The sequence below is a fragment of the Elephas maximus genome, chromosome 11 (genome assembly GCF_024166365.1).
Source record: "Elephas maximus indicus isolate mEleMax1 chromosome 11, mEleMax1 primary haplotype, whole genome shotgun sequence".
Lineage (NCBI taxonomy): Eukaryota > Metazoa > Chordata > Mammalia > Proboscidea > Elephantidae > Elephas > Elephas maximus.
The window spans coordinates 102,396,770-102,414,948 of NC_064829.1; the positions used below are offsets into that span (position 1 = coordinate 102,396,770).

Consider the following 18,179-nt stretch of genomic DNA (forward strand, 5'->3'; position numbering starts at 1 on the left):
CGCCAGGGCTCTTACACATGCTGTTCCCTTGGACCGGATGCTTGTCCTGCCGTGGCACATCCAGTAACTGTCCACCCTTCAGCTCTTGGTTCAGTCCCTGACTGGGCCCAGTCCTCCCCTGTGGGCTGCAGGCCTGCCAGGCCCCATGGAGCCTCTCCCCTCTCATCTTCCGTGTCTCTGTGGGAGTGCCCCCATGAGGGCACCGCCAGTCTCTCTTGCACACCCGCACCTCCCTCATGCCTGGCCCCGGTGAGCACTAGTTGACTGGCAGTATCCTGCCCTCAGTGGCCTTGTGATCCAGCTGGGAGCAGAACCATGCACGATTCAGAGGTGGGAAACTGCTGCACCAACCAGGACGTGAAGAAAGGCTCTTTCCCAGCAGGTCAGGGTCCCTAGCTGCAAGGCGGCAGCTCAGGCCAGGAGACAAAAGGGGCAGAGCCAAGTCAGGTAGTCACTGTATTTTATTGGAAAACATTGATATATATTTTTCTTCACAGCTTGAACTGAACACAATATTGCCCGGTAAAAAAAAAAAACAAACAAAAAGAATAAAACCAAAACACTCCGGAAACGTCCACAGCCTCACGCCTACCTGCCCTTGCCCTCAGCTCTTGGCTGGGTCTCCCACTATGGCCCATCCCTCCCCTCCCTCGGAGGCTGGGTGCCGGAGGGTGGACAGAAGATTCTCAAAGCTGGGCAGGTCCCAGGAAAAGCCACTTGATCGATCTGGGCAGCGGGGGTCAGGGAGGGGGGCAGATGAAATGAACAGAAGAAGGGAAAAGAAGTAAAAAACCCAGACGACTGAACTGCACACTGACTTACTTGTCCCAGAGGCGAGAGTCAGAAGCAAGGTCACGGATCATGCTCTCTGCTGGGGGGCGTGGGGACAGGCAGGTGGGCCAGAGCAAGGAGGGCGCAAGAGACAGCACAGGTGTGAGGAAGCCGCCAAGTCGCCATTTGAAGCGGGAGGTGCTGGCTGACCAGGGAGCAGAGGCTGCCCTGACGACATGTCCTCTGGGCCACGAGCCGCCAAGACTGTTTTTATTGCAGGTACGTTCTCTTGAGAGCGTGGTGGGGCTCACCTTCCCTCTCCCCACCCTTCGGCTAGCCCGGCATGGCTTTGGACAAAATTAAAGTTTTAAGGGGCATAAATGGCGGGGGGGGGGGGGGGGGGAAGGATAGCCAGCACATTACAAAGCAACCAGCCCCACGTCCCTTCAGATGACGGGACCACGAGGAGGGGTGGGTGGGGCAGGGGCAGCAGCAGGAGGGAGCGGCATGGGATGTTAGCACCAGGTATTTACAGAAGAGCTTGAGATCACTTTAGGAACGTGGGCATGGGCACTTTGCAGAGTGGCCAGCTGAGCAGTACCCCCCTGCCAAGCCGGACCGCAGAAAGCCAATCACAAGTGGGTTCAGAAGTGCAGCCAATGGGGTCTGAGTGGTCCACCCTGTCCCGCTGCCTATGAGTCGGCCCCTCAAGTGCTAAGAGAATGCCAGCTTCCAAGACCCCCATGCCCTGCGACCCCCTCCTGGGCCACATCCAGCCAACACCACAATTCCTCGGTCCCCGCTCTGTCCTCCTGGAAAGCCTCTCCTGGTATCCCTGGCCCCCAAGGCTGCTGGGCTTTGCACACAGGCTCACAGGGCTGGCGGGGCACGTGAAAGCAGAGGACATGCTCTTCTGCCTGGCGAAGGGCCACGTCCCTCCCTCGCAGGTCCCAGTACAGGGCTGACAGCCACCCCAGCACCCAAAATAAGATGACAAACAAAAGGAAACAAACCAAAACGGAGGAGAGCCCCCCCGGGCTGGAGGAGGAGGCAGAGGCTCCCCTGAGGGAATGGGGGGGTTCATGTTATGGATGCGTCAGGCCTTGGGAGACGGGAGGTGGAGGGAGCGCCAAAGGAAGAGATGAGGGGGCGTGGAAAGAGACTCGAGGGGAAGGAGAAAGAGCAATCATGCAGCTTGGGACAAATCTTTTGTTGCTTTATCAGATTCTCAGTCAATCAGTTGGTGTTTGCTAGAACCAGGGTACGCAGGGGGTTGAAGAGAGCACGCGCGCGAGAAGAGAGAATCAAGAGAATGGGCATTGCCAGCTGCCCGGGCGTTCACTTTGCAGTCATCATCTGTACAAACTCTGCAGGGGGAAATGGAGAGGGAGTCAGGCTGGCGAGCAGCCTGAGCCACAGGCAGCCCTCCCTGGCCTGAGGGACGGGGGCTGGCTCTGGAAGCGGTGATCCTAAGGCTTGGCCCAGGGACAGCTGCTGCTGACTCACCTTCATAATTGACCTGGCCGTCTCCGTCGATGTCAGCCTCTCTGATCATCTCATCCACTTCCTCATCAGTCAGCTTCTCGCCCAGGTTCGTCATTACGTGGCGCAGCTCGGCGGCGCTGATGTAGCCATTTCCATCCTGGGTGTGGGAGGCCAAGGCTTTGAGCCCCAAGCGCTCCCTGGGCTCTCTGCCCCGTGTGAAGAGGCCGCAGGGCAGGGGTTGTCAGCCACCCTCCCGGGCAGGAGAGGAGACTGAAGTCCCCGGGGGGGTGGTTATAGAGGTTGAGGAGCAAGTTGGCAGTGCAGCTGGCACTAGAGCTCAGGTCTCTTGAAGGTGGCGGCTCGGTGGCTCTGTTGTGCTGGGTGTCCTGGGGTCCCACCTGCTCGGCCTCTCTGCCTGAAGGCTGGCATGAGCCCCCAGGGCTGCTTACCTTGTCAAAGACACGGAAGGCCTCTCGGATCTCCTCCTCGCTGTCTGTGTCCTTCATCTTTCTGGCCATCATGGTCAAGAACTCCGGGAAGTCAATGGTCCCGTTCCCTGGAAGGTGGGGGAGGGAGGAGGCAATGCTCTTGGCCTGGGTCCTGGGAGAAGAGATACTGGCTCACCCAGCACCCTGAGGACGGCTCCCTGGGGTTACTGTCAGGGGAAGCTGCCCACCCACTCTGCTGGGGCTCACCATCCGCATCCACCTCGTTGATCATGTCCTGCAGCTCAGCTTCAGTGGGGTTCTGTCCCAGGGATCTCATTACTGTCCCCAACTCCTTGGTGGTGATAGTGCCATCTCCGTCCTTGTCAAAGAGGGAGAAGGCCTCCTTGAACTCTGGGGGAGGAAGGGTACTGGATCAGGGTTCAAGAGGCCACAGGGAAACCCTGGTTTCTGGACGCCGGAGGCCCCACCGGAAATACCTCTGAAAGACCTCAGTTGCAGCCCACTCTCCTCAGCATGCAGGCAGAGTCCTTCCTTCTTTCATTCCATATTTAGTGAACAAGCTAGTTCAGTGAAGTCAGAGAGGGAAATGGGCTCACTAATTTCCTTTTGGGCCTCATTCCCTCAGGTGATGAAATGAGGGGGTCATGGGATGGCTGAGAGCCTGGGGAGTTCTCATGGGGCACAGGAGAGGCAGGGACCAGCCTTCCCTGCACCAGTGTGCTGGGAATCAGCCAGGGAGAGGCATCCTTATGAAGGAGTGAGGTCCTAATGTTGGCATGAATTCCAACATTTAGGTTTTGGCAGCCTCTGCCTTCAGGTGCAGGCCCACCTCAGGACCACACAATTTGGGGTTACTGGCGTGCTCTTTGGAACAGGTACCAGCATTCTAAGCACAAGGCTGACCAGCAGGGAAGATGAGGTGAGGCTGTGGATGCCTCTGGGCTGCCTGAAGAGGACACGCGGGCCCAGGATCCCCAACTGGTTCCAGCCCCGATCCCTGCCACGGATGCTGCTGGCTTCCAGAAGAGGAGCCGAGCGACAGTGTGGTGCAGTGTGGGGGTGGTCGGCAGCAGAGCACAGCTGACGGACGGTGCGTGGGGTGGGGTGGGGGGAGTGGAGAGAGGGGACGGCTGCCAAGCCAGGGGGATGAGGAGCTGGTGGTGCTGAGTAGGCAGGCCACAGCTGGGGACGCATCAGGTGCGGGAGATGCTGTTTGCGAGCAGGGAGAGAGGCACATGGCTCCTGCCCTCCCACTGGGCCCATTTTGGCACCTGGTGCTCTCCTACCCCCAAGCCCTCAGAGAACAGACGCCTGGCAGCCTGTTCCCAGAGCGGGTGGGTTGTGGTGAGGTGGTGGACACTTTGCTAGTGGGGACAGGGTGAAAAGGCTGTGTTTGTCTTACAAGAGGGCAGAGCTGGCGTGCAGGTGGCAGGTGGGGTGGGCATGACAAACACAGCAGGCCAGCTGTGACCCCTAGCCTTTGGGCCCTGGAGAAATGGGGAGTCTCCTTGGGGGATGCTGGCCTGACCCTATGCCAAAATGTTGCTGCTCTTGGGGGGCAGGGAGTAGGTCACGTGGGTACCCTAAGCTCATGCTCTTGAAACATGGCAGCCCTCTGGCTTTCCTTGGTGGGTCTCCATGGCTGCCTGGGCCAAAGACTAGAAGCAGAGTGTGACTGTGTGCATATGGGCAGGGGGTGGAGAAAGGCGAGAAGGCAAGTCCATTCCTACCTTTTTCCCCTCAGAAGCCAGGTTGTTTAGTACTGAGCATGTCGCCCACCTGGCCTGGGGGGTGGGCATCTGTGGGGGCCAGGGCCCATCTTTTGGACCTTTCCCCTTGTCTACCCCATGCTGGCTTGTGGCTGTGGAGATCAATCAAGAGTTGGTCTCTGTCCCCAGGTAGCTCAGCCTGGGGGAGGGGGACACAGAAATGCACTTTCTCAATCACACAATAGCTCCTGCAGCTGTGACCTTTCCAGGGTTTTGGGGAGACAAAAATGAATTTGATGGGGGATCCAAGGATTTCTGTAGCTTAGCGGGAGATACACGATGGTTCCTTTATTCATTTGTTCAGCCAACAAAACTTTATGAGCACACAACTATGTTCCAGGCACTGGGGATATGGCAGGGACAGTCCCAGAAAAGTCCCCAACTCAGGGAACTCACATCTAGTGACAGCAGCTGCAACATGTGTAAAAGCCAAAAACCAAACCCACTGCTGTGGAGTCGATTCTGACTCATAGCAACCCTATAGGACAGAGTAGAACTGCCCCATAGAGTTCCCAAGGAGCACCTGGCGGACTTGAACTGCTGACCTCTTGGTTAGCAGCTGTAGCACTTAACCACTATGCCACCAGGGTTTCCCCGCAACAAGTATGGAGATCATAAAATCCTTTTGGAAAGCAAGAAACACTATGAAGGAAATGAGAAGAGGATGTGATAGAGAGCAGAGGGCGGCTGCCACTTGAGAAGGGGGGTCAGGGAAGGCCTTGTTGAGGCGCCACTGGAGCTGAGACCCAAGGACGAGCAGGAGCTGCCACGCAAAGGGAAAAGGGCAGGGCGGTGCAGAGGCGGGGTGAACAGACAGCTCCTGGGTGGCTCCCAACATGGGCCAGGGCCCTGCAGCTCTGCAGGGAGGCAGGGGATAGAGAGCCAGGCTCATCCTGCAGCCACTGATCTCTGAGACTGCAGATGGGCCGTGGCCAGAAGAAGACGTGGCCTCTGCCATCAGGTGCAGGTCTACCTCAGGACCACGCGGGTGTGTGGTTACCGGGCACTGGTGTACTTTTCTAAACATTTATAAACACTCTGAGCACAAGGCATGGCATTAGGTGATTAGGTGTGTCTATCAGATGGCACTCCTGGGGACAATGGTGGTCTGGGCTGCAGAGGCCTTTCTGAGGTATGGTGAGGGGGGATGGGGTAGGTGAGCTCACCTGCGATCTGCTCCTCAGTCAGCTGGTCAGCCTGGAAGAGCAGGAGAAAGTTAGTCACGGGGCCAGTCGGCCTTCACTGATGTGTCTTCCATGCTCAGCCCAGCCCGCTCTGGGGGAGGCTAGCTCCACATGGCAGCTTTCCACATGCCAGAGGGCAGGGTCTCAGGGCCCAGGACAGAGTCTGGTTATTCAGGAAGCTGGGGACTAGGGTGGGCTGGAAACCCAGGCCTGCCTGACTCAGGGCCTGATGAAGCTGCCCAGACGCAAAGACTTCCAATCTCCACCTAGTGCTCTGGGAGCCCACTGCTGCACTGGCAGGGCCTGGCCCAGGTTCCTGTCTCCTGTCTTGGTGTTAATGCTGCAGTGGGGAGCCCCAGAGGCTGCGTGAAGGGAGCAGTTGCCTAGAGGCCTAATCAAGCAGCTCTAGAAAGCTCCAAACTGAAACAGGCCAGTCCTTGGGTAAGGCAGAGGCAAGATGGCTAGGGCTATCTTTGCTAGCATCTATGTCACCCTTCTGGAGGTCCAGGAAGCATAGACCCACACTGGGCACAAATTTTCTGAGCTGCTCTGAGGGCCTGAGAGAAGCCTGGTCAGGCTGCTTGACACCATTCTGTTTGGTTTCTTTGGGCAGGAGGGACAAATGTCAGGAAGGGGTCTGTAGCAGGCAGCAGCCTGGTGGCAAAGGCTGTAGGACTGAAGTCTGTGTCCCCAGCATGCTGCAGTGTTTAACCCTTCCCAGCCCTGGCCATTCTGGGGCCTGGGCCAGCCTATGGCAGCAGTCTTTGCTGCATGCGGGCTTGGGGGTAGGGTAGCCGGGAGGAGGCGGAGACCAGGTTCCCTGCACCGGTGTGCTGGGACCAGCCTGGGAGAGGCATCGTTATGGATGAGAAGCTAGAGCCCAGTGCTGGGCTGAATTCCAACATTTAGCTTTCGGCAGCTAAGAGAAGAATTTTCCTTTGTTTTACTGGGTTCAGATACCGCTCCCCTTCCTCTACTTCCCTTCCTGGTTAGGGGAAAGAGGCTCCAAAGTCTACAGTAGGGTTCTAACCTTGAGTCAGAGAGTCCCAGGAACAGAGCAAACTATTGTGTATCTGCATTGTTCTAAATAGAGGTTCCAGTGCTTCCAATGGAGGCTAGCAACAACCCCCAAACCACTCTTGCCCCAAATATTAAGAACCACTGGTTTTCTGTCTCATTTTTCCCCCAGAGGGAAGAGAAACTTGGACCAAGCCCCAAATAGGCAAACTGGGAGAGGACATCAAAGTGACGATGACAGAGAGGAGATGGCTGAGGGAGGGGGAAGGAGGAAGGCGGGTAAGGAAAAACGCCACACGTGCACATTCTGGAAAAGTCTAAAGTCTAATGGGAAGGTTAAGAGGCCAAATGGACACTCCTCTGCATTGCCTTCAAAAAGACCCAGGTGGCTGGGCTCCTCCTGCCAGCCTGCAGCCCCAGCCCAGGAGGGAGCCCCTTGTTCATCTGTTCTCTTGCTCCTAAGGGCAAGGAAGCCTGGGCTACTGCGAGGTCCTGACACCCGAGGAAGCTGCTTGGGGAAAGTGAGAAGAGACTGCGCTCCTGGTTACCAAGGCCGGCAACGGCAGGGGAGGGGAAGCAGAAGGGAAGTGGAAGAACAGAGCCGAGAGAGGCAGTCAGGGAGAGGGGAGAAGGGCTGCCATTCCATCTGCTTTCTGTTCTCCCTGACCTCAAATGGAAAGAACTAGCCCCACTGGGGCCTTTCCCACTCCCTCTGCACCATGACGAGGGGGCCTAGCTCTCTCCCATCTTCAGACAGCACTGGAGGGGGCTGGAGTCGGGGGGAGGTGGTGAGGTGGTTGCAACAGGGTCTGCCCTTCCCTACAGAAGCGCTGGCCAATGCAGGTGAGGCACTGTGTATGGGGCCGGTCAGAGCTGCCTCCTATTCAAGAGACTCTCATCCCCTGCTTGGTAAACGAAACGTCCCAGCTCCAGGCCCCAGACCTCTAAGCCCGGCTGCTGCCCAGAAAACGAGGGTGACCTGATAAACTGCCATCACTGAGAATCCTTCTCAGGGCTTCTTCCCTTGCCAGACCTGAAGACTTTAAGCTTTCACCAAAAAACTGCCTCCAAAATAACCTGGCTGGTCCCCTGCTTCCTTATTCCTCCTCTTAGGCTCCAACAAGGGGCTGGAGAAGGAAAAAAATCTTGGGGTGGGGGAGGGAAGAGGGTATGATTTCTCTGCCATGCCCCAGCCCCCAGCCACTGCCAGAAAGCAGTGTTAGATGAGATCAGAAACCAAGGCCAGGGCCCCTCACCCGGGCCAAGGAGAAGCACAGAGCGCAGGCCAAAGTCCAAGGCCAGTTAACAGTGACCTGTCCCACCCCTACCTTGCTGATTACAAAATGGAAAGAAAAACTAGTCAGGGCCCAAACTCGGGTCCTGTTTTGGAGGTGGGGGCCTTGCAGCCCCTGCGAGTGCAGGGCCCCTTTAGCATGGTTCTGCTGGGGGGAAATGGGGTAGTTGCAAGAGGAGCCATCAGGTCTGTGTCAGCAAGTCTGAGATCTGATACACAGCAGTGGCTGCCTGCTCTCCCCAGCCTTGCCAGGGAGGATGGCTGTGCGAGGTTCGGAGGCTGAGCCTGGGGGGGCTGTGGGTGGCAGGCAGTAGCGAAGAACTGGTCTCCTGGTTTTCTCTCAAAACCCTAGCTGTGCGAATCAACAGAAGGACTCAGTAAGGGGCTCCCCAAACAGAACAAGTGGCCCTCGGGCCAATAACAAGGTTCCTCAGGAGGTCCTCTCCGGTGCAGCTCTGCAGCTTCCACTCTGAGGGCATGTGGAACAGGCGTCTGATTGTCACTGACGCCACACTGCACTGCACTGTCATCTGGCACAAGCAAGGAGATGCAGAGAGGTGCCTGGAGCTGGAGATCATGAGAAACCCAGCACTCCTGTTGGGGAAAGGCAGTGCTCTTGGGCTGGAAGGGGCAGCGAGGGGTGAGGCTCCTAGTCTTCAAAAAGCTGGTTCAGTTGACGCACCCCAAACTTTGATCCCCCACCCTCTATTTCATGCAGCTTCAGTGCGCAATAGGGACCTGAACAGCTCCGCCCACCTGCTCCCATGCCTGGGTGCCTCCAGCCCAACCCTGTTCCTCCTGGGGCAGACGTGGGGACGGGGGCTGTACAGCCACTCCTTTGGATCTGTGCAGCTACTCCCCACCCAGACTGAAGAGTCTTTGTTCAGGTCTTTCCTGTAGACTTCCAGGGAGCTACTCACACCCACCTCCACACCTAGGCCCACCTTGGCTCCCATTCATTTTTCTCTTCTTCCCCCTCCAACGCCCCCCAGCCCCCTCCAACCTCACCTCCCACAGCTCCAGCAAAAGTGCTCCCCCGCCCCTCACCTTGGAAACCAGCTAGCTCCTCATGGACCCACACAACACTCCTCCCAGCCCCCACCCCCCAAAAAAGAAAAACCCAAAAAACTCGCTTCCTGGTGCAGCAGACTGAACCTACTAGAAACTTCAGAACCTTCTCTAGCTGCCCTCCCAAAATCAACTGCAGGGTCCCCTGTCCCCCTACTGCTGACAGCCCCCCTTCAACCACCTCCATATCCCTGAGCCTTCCCAGTTCCACAGGCTTTGAGAGCTTCCAGAGCATCTTCTAGACCCTCTGCTGCCACCCACCCCGGGCTCTTCCTTCTCAGAGGCTTGTACCTCACCCTCCTCCTCCTCAGCTGTGCTGGTCTTTGGAGAACCTCCTCCCTCCACCCTCAAGGATCTAATCTGCAGAAGTGACCCCTCATCCCTTCCTCTGCCCCCCAAAAACGGGGTGGTCGCCCCTCCCCACCCAGGCCTAACCTCCCTCGGTTTCCTGCATCCTCGGGACCCCAGGCCCGCATCGGGGCCCAAATAGCTCCTCCTCAGTCAGTGTTTCTTATCGCACCCTCCTGGGGTCTGAACGCCCTACCTCAGAGCCCGAACGTCCCACTCTGGGCTCGAAAGCCCTTTTGGGGGTTCGGATGCTGCACTAGGCTCAAATACCCCTTTTGAGCGCTCAGATACCCATTTGGGGGGTCTAGACACCCCTTTTTGTGCTCAAAGTCGCTTCTGGAACCCCCAAAGCCCTCCTTCTGGGATCAAGACAACCCGCTCTGGGTTCCAATGCCCCCAAAAGGGTGCAGAGCGTCCACTCAGGGCTCAAACGGCCCTTTTCGCGGGGGGTCCCCGAGGCTCAAGGGGCCCAAATGCCTCCCATTCCGGGTCCAGTCGCCCTCTCACCGCAGCGGCCCCTCAGCCTCACTCACCATGGCGAGGCCCGGGGTGTCCGGTGCGCGGGGATCAAGGCTCCTCCGGCGGCGGCAGCAGCTGCAGCAGCTCGAGCTCCGCCGCGCGTCCGCGCCTCCACACTCACTGCCCGCAGCGCGCCGCTGCCGCCGCTGCCCGCCCCAACGGTCCCTCAACGGCCACCGCGCGCGCCCCGCCTCGCCCGGCCCCGCCCCGCCCGGCCTGCGCGCCGCCGCACTGCGGCCCCCACGAATCCCTCCGCTCCCCGCTCTACGCAGACGAGTGCCGCGGCCCCCCCACACCCGCCTCACAGCGGTGGATTACCGCCGGCCGCGCGCCCGCGCTCCCGCCGCAGGACTACTTTCTGTCGCCGCGTGCCCCGCCCCCTGTGCCCACTCCATTTTCCTCCCTGGCGGAGGGGCATCTCCCAGCAGCGCGTGACGCGTCCCTGTGTGAGCCGCGTCGCTATTGGGCCCGGGCCATGGAGGAAATGAGAACGCGGTGCCGATTGGTCCGGCCTTCCCTGCAATGCGTCAAACTGGGGCGAGCCACTGCGTGTTGGTGGCGGGGAAGGTTGAGATGTGTGGATACGTAGAGCTCTGAATCATAATGAGGTGAAGGGGGAAACCGTGTGGCTGTTACAGAAACAAAGCTATCGTATCGATGGCTAGGACTTAGTAAGATGGCTGGCGGGAGATGCGGAAGGACTCTCTCAGCTCACCCCTCTAATAGATGGAAGATGGTTCAACCCAAAATGCTGGGGTCTAGAAGCCCCGCCCCCAACTGGGCTCTGCGTGGCTGGGGTCGCCGGTCTCTTAAAAGTTTCGCCTTTTGGTGGCGGGTCTTTGCGCCCTTAGACGCGTTGCACATGTGTGTGGAACTTTTATTCCAGGTCCACTCATGATCGACTCAGTCTGAAATTGGGCCGTCCAAGGACAGCTTCTGAGAACTTAATTTAGTCATTTATTCAATAAGCATGAATTGGGCGCCTGCTCCATGAAGGTGCCTGTGATTGTCCTGGGGAGACTGTACTGCCCAACCATTCTCCTGTCATCTTCTAGACCACCTGAGCCTTTCTCTCCTTGCTCTAGGGTTTCAATCATAGGAGGAGAGGGTTGGGAAAGTTAGCTGAGTCTATTTGTTAACTGGAGCTCAAGATAATATCTGTCTTTTCTTGTTTGGAACCAGTTGTCATGGAGTCCATTTTGACTCTGGCTACCCCACGTGTGTCAGAGTAGAACTGTGCTCCATAGAATTTTGTGTGTGTAAAATGATTTCTAACACCTTTGCCAATTTGATGTCCTTCATGTATACAAATTAGTGATATCATTATAAAATTACGTTGTGCAACCATCACCATCCATAGGGTTTCAACGGCTGATTTTTTGGAAGTAGGATTGCCAGGGCTTTCTTCTGAAGTGCCTCTGGGTGGACTGGAACTGCCAGCCTTTCAGTTAGCAGCTGAGTGCAGTTAACAGTTTGCACCACCCAGGGATTCCACAGGAGCTGCCATTGTCTTATGTGCACCCTCCCCTCCACAGTGATTGGCTGAGGGTTGAGCATGTGAGTCAAGCTGGACTAATTGTTACGTCTCACGTCTTGGATGCAGTGATAGGTTGAGAGATAGGAATAGTCTATAGGTTGAGCCCATGAGAGCCCTTCCCAGGGTCTTTTGGATCTGGAGCTGGGGGAAAAGCCGTTTCCTCCTGGGTGGTGAGGAATAGGTCTTCCTGTTCTGAGAAAACGTCTGAGACCATTTTGTCACTCTCTCCCTCCTCACCTTGTGGAAGAAACTGCTGAGGAGAGAATAAAACTGACACAAAACCAAAACCCATTGCCATCGAGCCAATTCTGACTCACAGTGACCCTACAGGACAGGGTAGAACTGCTCCATAGAGTTTCCAAGGAGAGCCTGGTGTATTCGAACTGCGGGCCCTTTGGTTGGCAGCTGTAGCTCTTAACCACTATGCCTCCAGGGTTTCCAAAACTAACATAGCGGAGAAGCAAAGAAGAGATGGAGAGTGAGAGAGGGAGAGACAGAGGAAGAGAGAGAGATTAAGGTATTGTTCATTCTGTTGTCATTCATTTCCTTGGTTCCAGTACTCTTGAGACCAGCTGTACCCTATCCTGTCAGAATTTTAATTACATGAGCCGTTAAATTTTCCCTTCCCTCCAAAGCTAATTTGAATTGAATTTCTGTCACTTGCAACCAAAGGATTCCTGTCATCAGCACAGGCCCGGAATAAGGAGAGCCAAGTATTCCCTCAACATTTGTTGAACAAATAAGCAAAATGAAGCACTCATGCTCTTTCCCCTTCTCTTTTTTTTTTTTTTGATTCTTAATTTCAGGCAGATCTTTGTTTCTAAATTACTTGAGGATGTGAAATAATACAAATAACACTAGCTAACACTTTTTAACACTTAATCTCTGCCAGTCACTGTTCCAAGCATGTTGCATGCATTAATTTATTTAATTCTCATAATCTCCCTATGAGTTTATTATCTCCATTTTCCAGCTAATGAAATAGTTTTAGTGCCACTGGAATTAGATCAGACCAGAGAAACAGGGAGGCATGATCAAGCAAAGAGACGTGAAGTAACTTGCCCAAGATCATATAACAGAAGGTAGAGTCAGGATTTGAACCAGCAGATCCCACACTCTTAACCACTGCATTGCACTGTTGTTGTTGTTGGGTGTCATTGAATCAATTCCAACTCATAGTTTCCCCATGTGACAGAGTAGAAATGTCCCATAAGATTTTCTAGACTGTAATCTTTACAGGAACAGATTGCCAGGTCTTTTTCCCGTGGAGCTGCTGGGTGGAGCTGCCAACCTTTCAGTTAGCAGCTGAGTGCTTAACAGTTGTGCCACCAGGGCTCCCAGCTGTATTACACTACCAGTGTTTAAAATATATTATGATCTCCTGTCACAGAGCTTGTGACTGCCTCCCATTAGCCATCTCTCTATCTTCCAGAGTTGCATTTTTTAAATGTTGTGTTTTTCATTTTATTGTGTTCAAAAATGTTTTGTGGACAGAGAACATACTCTGTATGATTTCAATTCTTTGAAATGTAATGAGACTTGTTTTATGGCCCAAGATATGGTATATCTTGTTTAATATTCTGTGTACACTTGGAAAGAACGTGCATTTTGTTGTTATAGTATGGAGTATTCTTTAAATCATGATAAATGGAGAGAAGATTGAAATTGTCAAGAATGTCATTTTACTTGGAGCCACAGTCAACACCCATGGAAGCAGCAGTCGAGAAACCAGACAACGCATTGCATTGGGCAAATCTGCTGCAAGAGACCGTTTTAAAGTGCTAAAAAGCAAAGATGTCACCTTGAAGACTAAGATGCACCTGACCCACGCCATGATGTTTTCAGTTTCCGTATATGCATGGGAAAGCTGGACAACGAATAAGGAAGACTGAAGAAGAATTGATGCCTTTGAATTATGGTGTTGGGGAAGAATACTGAATATACCATGGGCTGCCAAAAGAATGAACAAATCTGTCTTGGAAGAAGTACACCCAGAATGTTCCTTAGAAGCAAGGATGGTGAGACTTCTCACACACTTTGGACATGCTGTCAGAAGAGACCAGTCCCTGGAGAAGGAGGTTATGCTTGGTAAAGTAGAGGGTCAGCTAAAAAGAGGAAGATCCTCAACAAGATGGATTGACACAGTGGCTGCAACAATGGGCTCAAGCATAACAACGATTATTAGGATGGTGCAGGACCAGGCAGTGTTTTGTTCTGTTGTCCATAGGGTTGCTATGAGTTGGAATTGACTCAACAGCACATAACAACAACGGCGTTCTTTAAATGTCAATTAGATCAAATTAACTGATAGTGTTGCTCAAGTCTTCTATATCCTCACTGATTTTCTGTTTACTTGTTCTGGCAATTACTGACAGAATAGTGTTAAAATCTCCAACTATAATTGTGAATTTTTCTACTTTTCCCTTTAAATCTATCAACTTTTGCTTCATGTATTTTAAAGTTCTGTTATTGGATGCATACACATTTATGATTATTATGTCTTACTGGTAAATTTATGCTTTTATCATTATAAAGTGACCCTGTTTATTTTTTGGATATTCCTTCTTCTGAAGTCTAATTGGTCTGATATTAATATGCCACTTCAAATTTCTTATATTGCTCTTTGTGTGGCATGTTTTTCTCTACCCTTTTACTTTCAACTTGAGTCTATCTTTATATTTAAAGTGTATTTCTTGTGGACATCATATAATTGGGTTTTGCTTTTTTAATCAATCTGACAATCTCTGTATTTTAGCTGTAGTGTTTAGTCCATTTATATTTAATGTGATTTTTTTTTAAATTATATGGCTTAATTGAAATTTTCTTTTTTGCTGTTTGCTTTCTTTTGAACCATCTGCTGTTTGCTCCTTTTTTTTTTCTTGTCTTTTAGGTTAAGTGTGTATTTAATATCCCCTCTATTATCTCTATTGGTTTTTAAAGATAAACTTTTTTAGAGTAGCTTTAGATTTATATTTACTAAATCTAACTAATTTATGATTACTAAATTACTACTTAATTTACTATTACTAAAACTAAATAGTTTTTGATTTGCAGTAGTACAGAGAGTTCCCATATACGCCACACCCAGTTTCCTTATTAACATCTTACAATATTATGACACATTCTGTCACAACTAATGAACCAATATATTGATACATTGTTATTAAAATGCATGCATACTTGATTCAGATGATCTTAGTTTTTATCTAACATCCTTTTTTTTTCTCCCAGGATCCTATACAGGATACCACATTGTATTTGAACTGTTTCTTAGACTCTGTATTGATGATCTTGGCAGTTTTGAAGGGTACTTGGTCAGGTATTTTGTAGAATGCCCTTCAATTGGGGTTTGATGTTCTTCTCTGATTAGACTGGGATTATGGGTTTTTGTGAGCAAGACCACGGAGGTAAAATGTCTTTGTCTTTGAAAAGATGAGGTGAAGAAAAGATGAGAATGCAAGGGGGCAGGGAAACTAGATTAATGGAAACAGCAACCAGAATGGAAATAATGAGAATGTTTATGCATTGTGAAGAAGGTAATCAATGTCACTTAACAACTTGAGTAGAAATTGTTGAATGGGAACCTAAACCGTTGTGTAAACCTTTACCGAAAACACAATAAAATATTATTAAAAAAAAGTCTTTCTCATCACATCATATCAAGGGTACATATCAGCATGACTCATCACTGTGAATGTTAACTTTGATCATCACCTGGGTGATGTAGTTTTGCCAGGTTTCTCACTGTAGTTACTCTTTTTCCCTATTTCCATGTAGTACTTTGGAAGGAAGTTATACTCTGCAGCCTATATTCAAGGAGTGGGGAGTTGTGCTCCATCTCCTTTAAGGGAGAGTATCTACAAGAGTTATTTGAAATTCTTTGGCATGGGAGATCTATCTATTCTCTCCTGTTTGTTTATTTATTCCATCATTTTATTTATGTCAGTATGGACTCATGGATATTTGTTTTATGTTGTTGTGTGCTGTGAAGTTGATTCCATCTCATAGTGACCACACGTGACAGAATAGAGCTGCCCCATAGGGTTTCCCAGGCTGTGGTTCAGTGGTTAAGAGCTCGACCACTAACCAAAATGTCGGCAGTTTGAATCCACCAGCTCCTCCTTGGAAACCCTATGGGGCAGTTCTACTTTGTCCTGTAGGGTTGCCATAAGTTGGAATCGACTCGATGGCAACGGAAATGGAAATCTTTATAGGACCAGGTTGTGAGGACTTTTCTTCTGCAGAGAGGCTGGTGGGTTTGAACCTCTGACCTTTCGGTTGGCAACCAAGTGCTTAACCATTTCACCACCAGGGCTCCTTTTATATTTATTTTATACTTTGGATTATAATCTAATACTCTGTGTTGCTTAAATTGTTTCATCTTTGACCACTGGGAGCTGTTTTAGTTGGCTCCTGTGTCCCTTTGTGATATCATCTCTGTGTGTGTATGTATGTGTGTTTAGCATTTTCTTACTCTCTGGCAGAGGTCCCTGGGTGGTGCAGATGGTTTGCGCTGGGCTACTAACCTCAAGATCGTCAGTTCAAACCCACCCAGTGGCACAGCAAAAGAAAGGGCCTGGCAATCTGCTTCCATAAAGATTACAGCCAACAAAACCTACGGAGCTCAGTTCCACTCTGTAACACATGGAGGTATTCTTAATATCTTTTTTCACATTTTGAATTAACTCTTGATTCTTCTCTTTTTTTCTCCCGCTCTCCCTGCCTCCCTCCCTCCTTTCCTGCCTTCCTCCTTCCCCATAAACATTTATATATCTGTTCTCTTCACTCTCTCTTTCTTATTTTTTTTTCATTCTCTCCTTCATAGTTATTGTTTAAGCTATACAGAATCACTTTTGTTCATAGTGTGAAGGAAGGGCCTAAATTTTTGTTTTTCCCAATGACCTCAGCAGTTCTATTTAGTAGTTGTGTTAGTTATCTATTGCTGTATAACAAATACCCTAAACGTTTATTATCTCACATAGTTTCTGAGGGTCAGGAATCTGGGAGCAGCCAAGCTGGGAGGTTCTGGCTCAGAGTCTCTCATGAAGTTGCAGTCAAGATGTCAACTGGGGCTGCAGTCATCTGAAGGCTTAACTGGGGCCAGAAGATCTACTTCCAAGATGGCTCACTCACATGGCTGTTGGCTGGAGGCCTCAGTTTCTCATCACGTGGGCCTCCTCACAGTGCTGCTCATGACATGATGTCTTAGTTATCTAGTGCTGCTATAACAAAAATATCACAAATGGGTGGCTTTAACAAGCAGAAATTTATTTTCTCACAGTTTAGGAGGCTAGAAGTCTGAATTCAGACTACCAGTTCCAGGGAAAGGCTCATTCTCTCTGTCAGCTCTGGGGGAAGGCCCTTGTCTCTTCAGCTCCTCTTCCTTGGCTCCTTAGTGATCTTCATGTGGCCTGGCATCTATCTTCGCCCCATCTGTGCTTCCTTAATCTGCTCCTTTTATATTTGAAGAGAGATTGACTCAAGACACTCCCTACACTATCTCATGAACATAACAAAGAACACCTACTCCCAAATGGGATTATAACCACAGGTATCAGGGTTAGGATTTACAACACATATTTTTGGGGGACACAATTCAATCCATTACCAAGAGCTTTCCCAAGAGCCAGTGGTCCAAGAAAGAGAGTGAGACAGCGATGCAACCTACCATTTATGATATACTCTCCAAGTCATACACCACCACTCTTCTTTCTATTCATTACAAAGAAGTCACTAATCCAACCCACACTCAGTGGGAGGGGATTACACAAGAGTGTGAATATTAAGAGGTCGGGATCTATCATTGGGGACCAGTTTGGAGCTTGGCTATCACAGTAGTTCGTTTCTGAATACTAGTTTGAAACAGCTTTCTTGTGTGTGTGTGTCTGTGTGCATGCATACTCATGCATACATTCTGGTCTTTATTTTGTTTCAGTAGTTTATTTATCTGTTGTTGTGTGCTGTTGAGTAGATTGAGACTCATAGTGACCCTACAGGACAGAGTAGAACTGCCCATCAGGTATCGTAGGCTGTAATCTTTATGGGAGCAGATCACCAGGCCTTTTCTTCTGCAGAGCCACTGAGTGGGTTTGAACTGCGAACCTTTTGGTGAGCATTTACCTGAATGTCAAACTTTAACATTTCTTACAGCTTCGTAATGTACCTGTTGCTCCTTTCTCAGTATCTTTTGTTTTTCAACTTCCAAATGCATCTTTATATAGAAATATAAGGGAAGTACTTATCTATAAAACTCAACTGCACAAATAAAAATTTCCATCTTGGAAGTGTTTTCAAAATAAAAGTATGCAGCGACTTAACTGAGGTTCTTTGAGACAGAAAGTTGTTTGAAAAGATGTCTGAGCCTTTTAGGTGATGCAAAGACTTTATGCTCAACTACTAACCTGAAGGTTGGTGGTTTGAATTCAACCAGTGCTGTTGTGGAAGGAAGACTTGGTGATCTGCTTCCGTAAAGATTACAGCTAAGAAACCCTATGGTTTCTTTTTAATGTTGAGTCGTAAGAGTTATTTATATATTCTGGATACTAAACTCTTATTAAATACATGATTTACAAATTTTTCTTCTATTCTGTGGGTTATCTTTTCAGTTTCTTGATAGTGTTCTTTGAAGCATAAAATTTAAAATTTTTTATTTAGCCCAATTTATTTATTTTTTCTTTGATTGCTTGTGCTATAGGTTTTATGTCTAAGAAACTGTCCAATTCAAGGTCTCAAAGACTT

At 50.7% G+C, this 18,179-nt stretch overlaps 1 protein-coding gene across 1 annotated transcript; it reads right to left on the minus strand.

Moving 5' to 3' along the window:
- Positions 1 to 443: 443 nt before the first annotated feature.
- CALM3 (calmodulin 3) lies at positions 444 to 10,103 on the minus strand. Its single transcript, XM_049901270.1, has 6 exons — positions 9,919 to 10,103; positions 5,641 to 5,671; positions 2,952 to 3,095; positions 2,706 to 2,812; positions 2,278 to 2,413; positions 444 to 2,138 (listed from the first exon to the last, which is right to left on the minus strand). The coding sequence occupies exons 1-6, from the start codon at positions 9,919 to 9,921 to the stop codon at positions 2,110 to 2,112; spliced, it is 450 nt and encodes a 149-aa protein (XP_049757227.1). The 5' UTR covers positions 9,922 to 10,103; the 3' UTR covers positions 444 to 2,109.
- Between the last annotated feature and the right edge of the window lie 8,076 nt (positions 10,104 to 18,179).

Bases quoted from the DNA above. Each gene is read 5' to 3' on its own strand.
- CALM3 (XM_049901270.1), bottom strand. The intron at 2,813-2,951 runs GTGAGCCCCAGC...CCCACCTTCCAG, and splicing joins CAACGAGGTGGATGCGGATG to GGAACGGGACCATTGACTTC. The intron at 2,414-2,705 runs GTAAGCAGCCCT...TCCCACACCCAG, and splicing joins CCTTCCGTGTCTTTGACAAG to GATGGAAATGGCTACATCAG.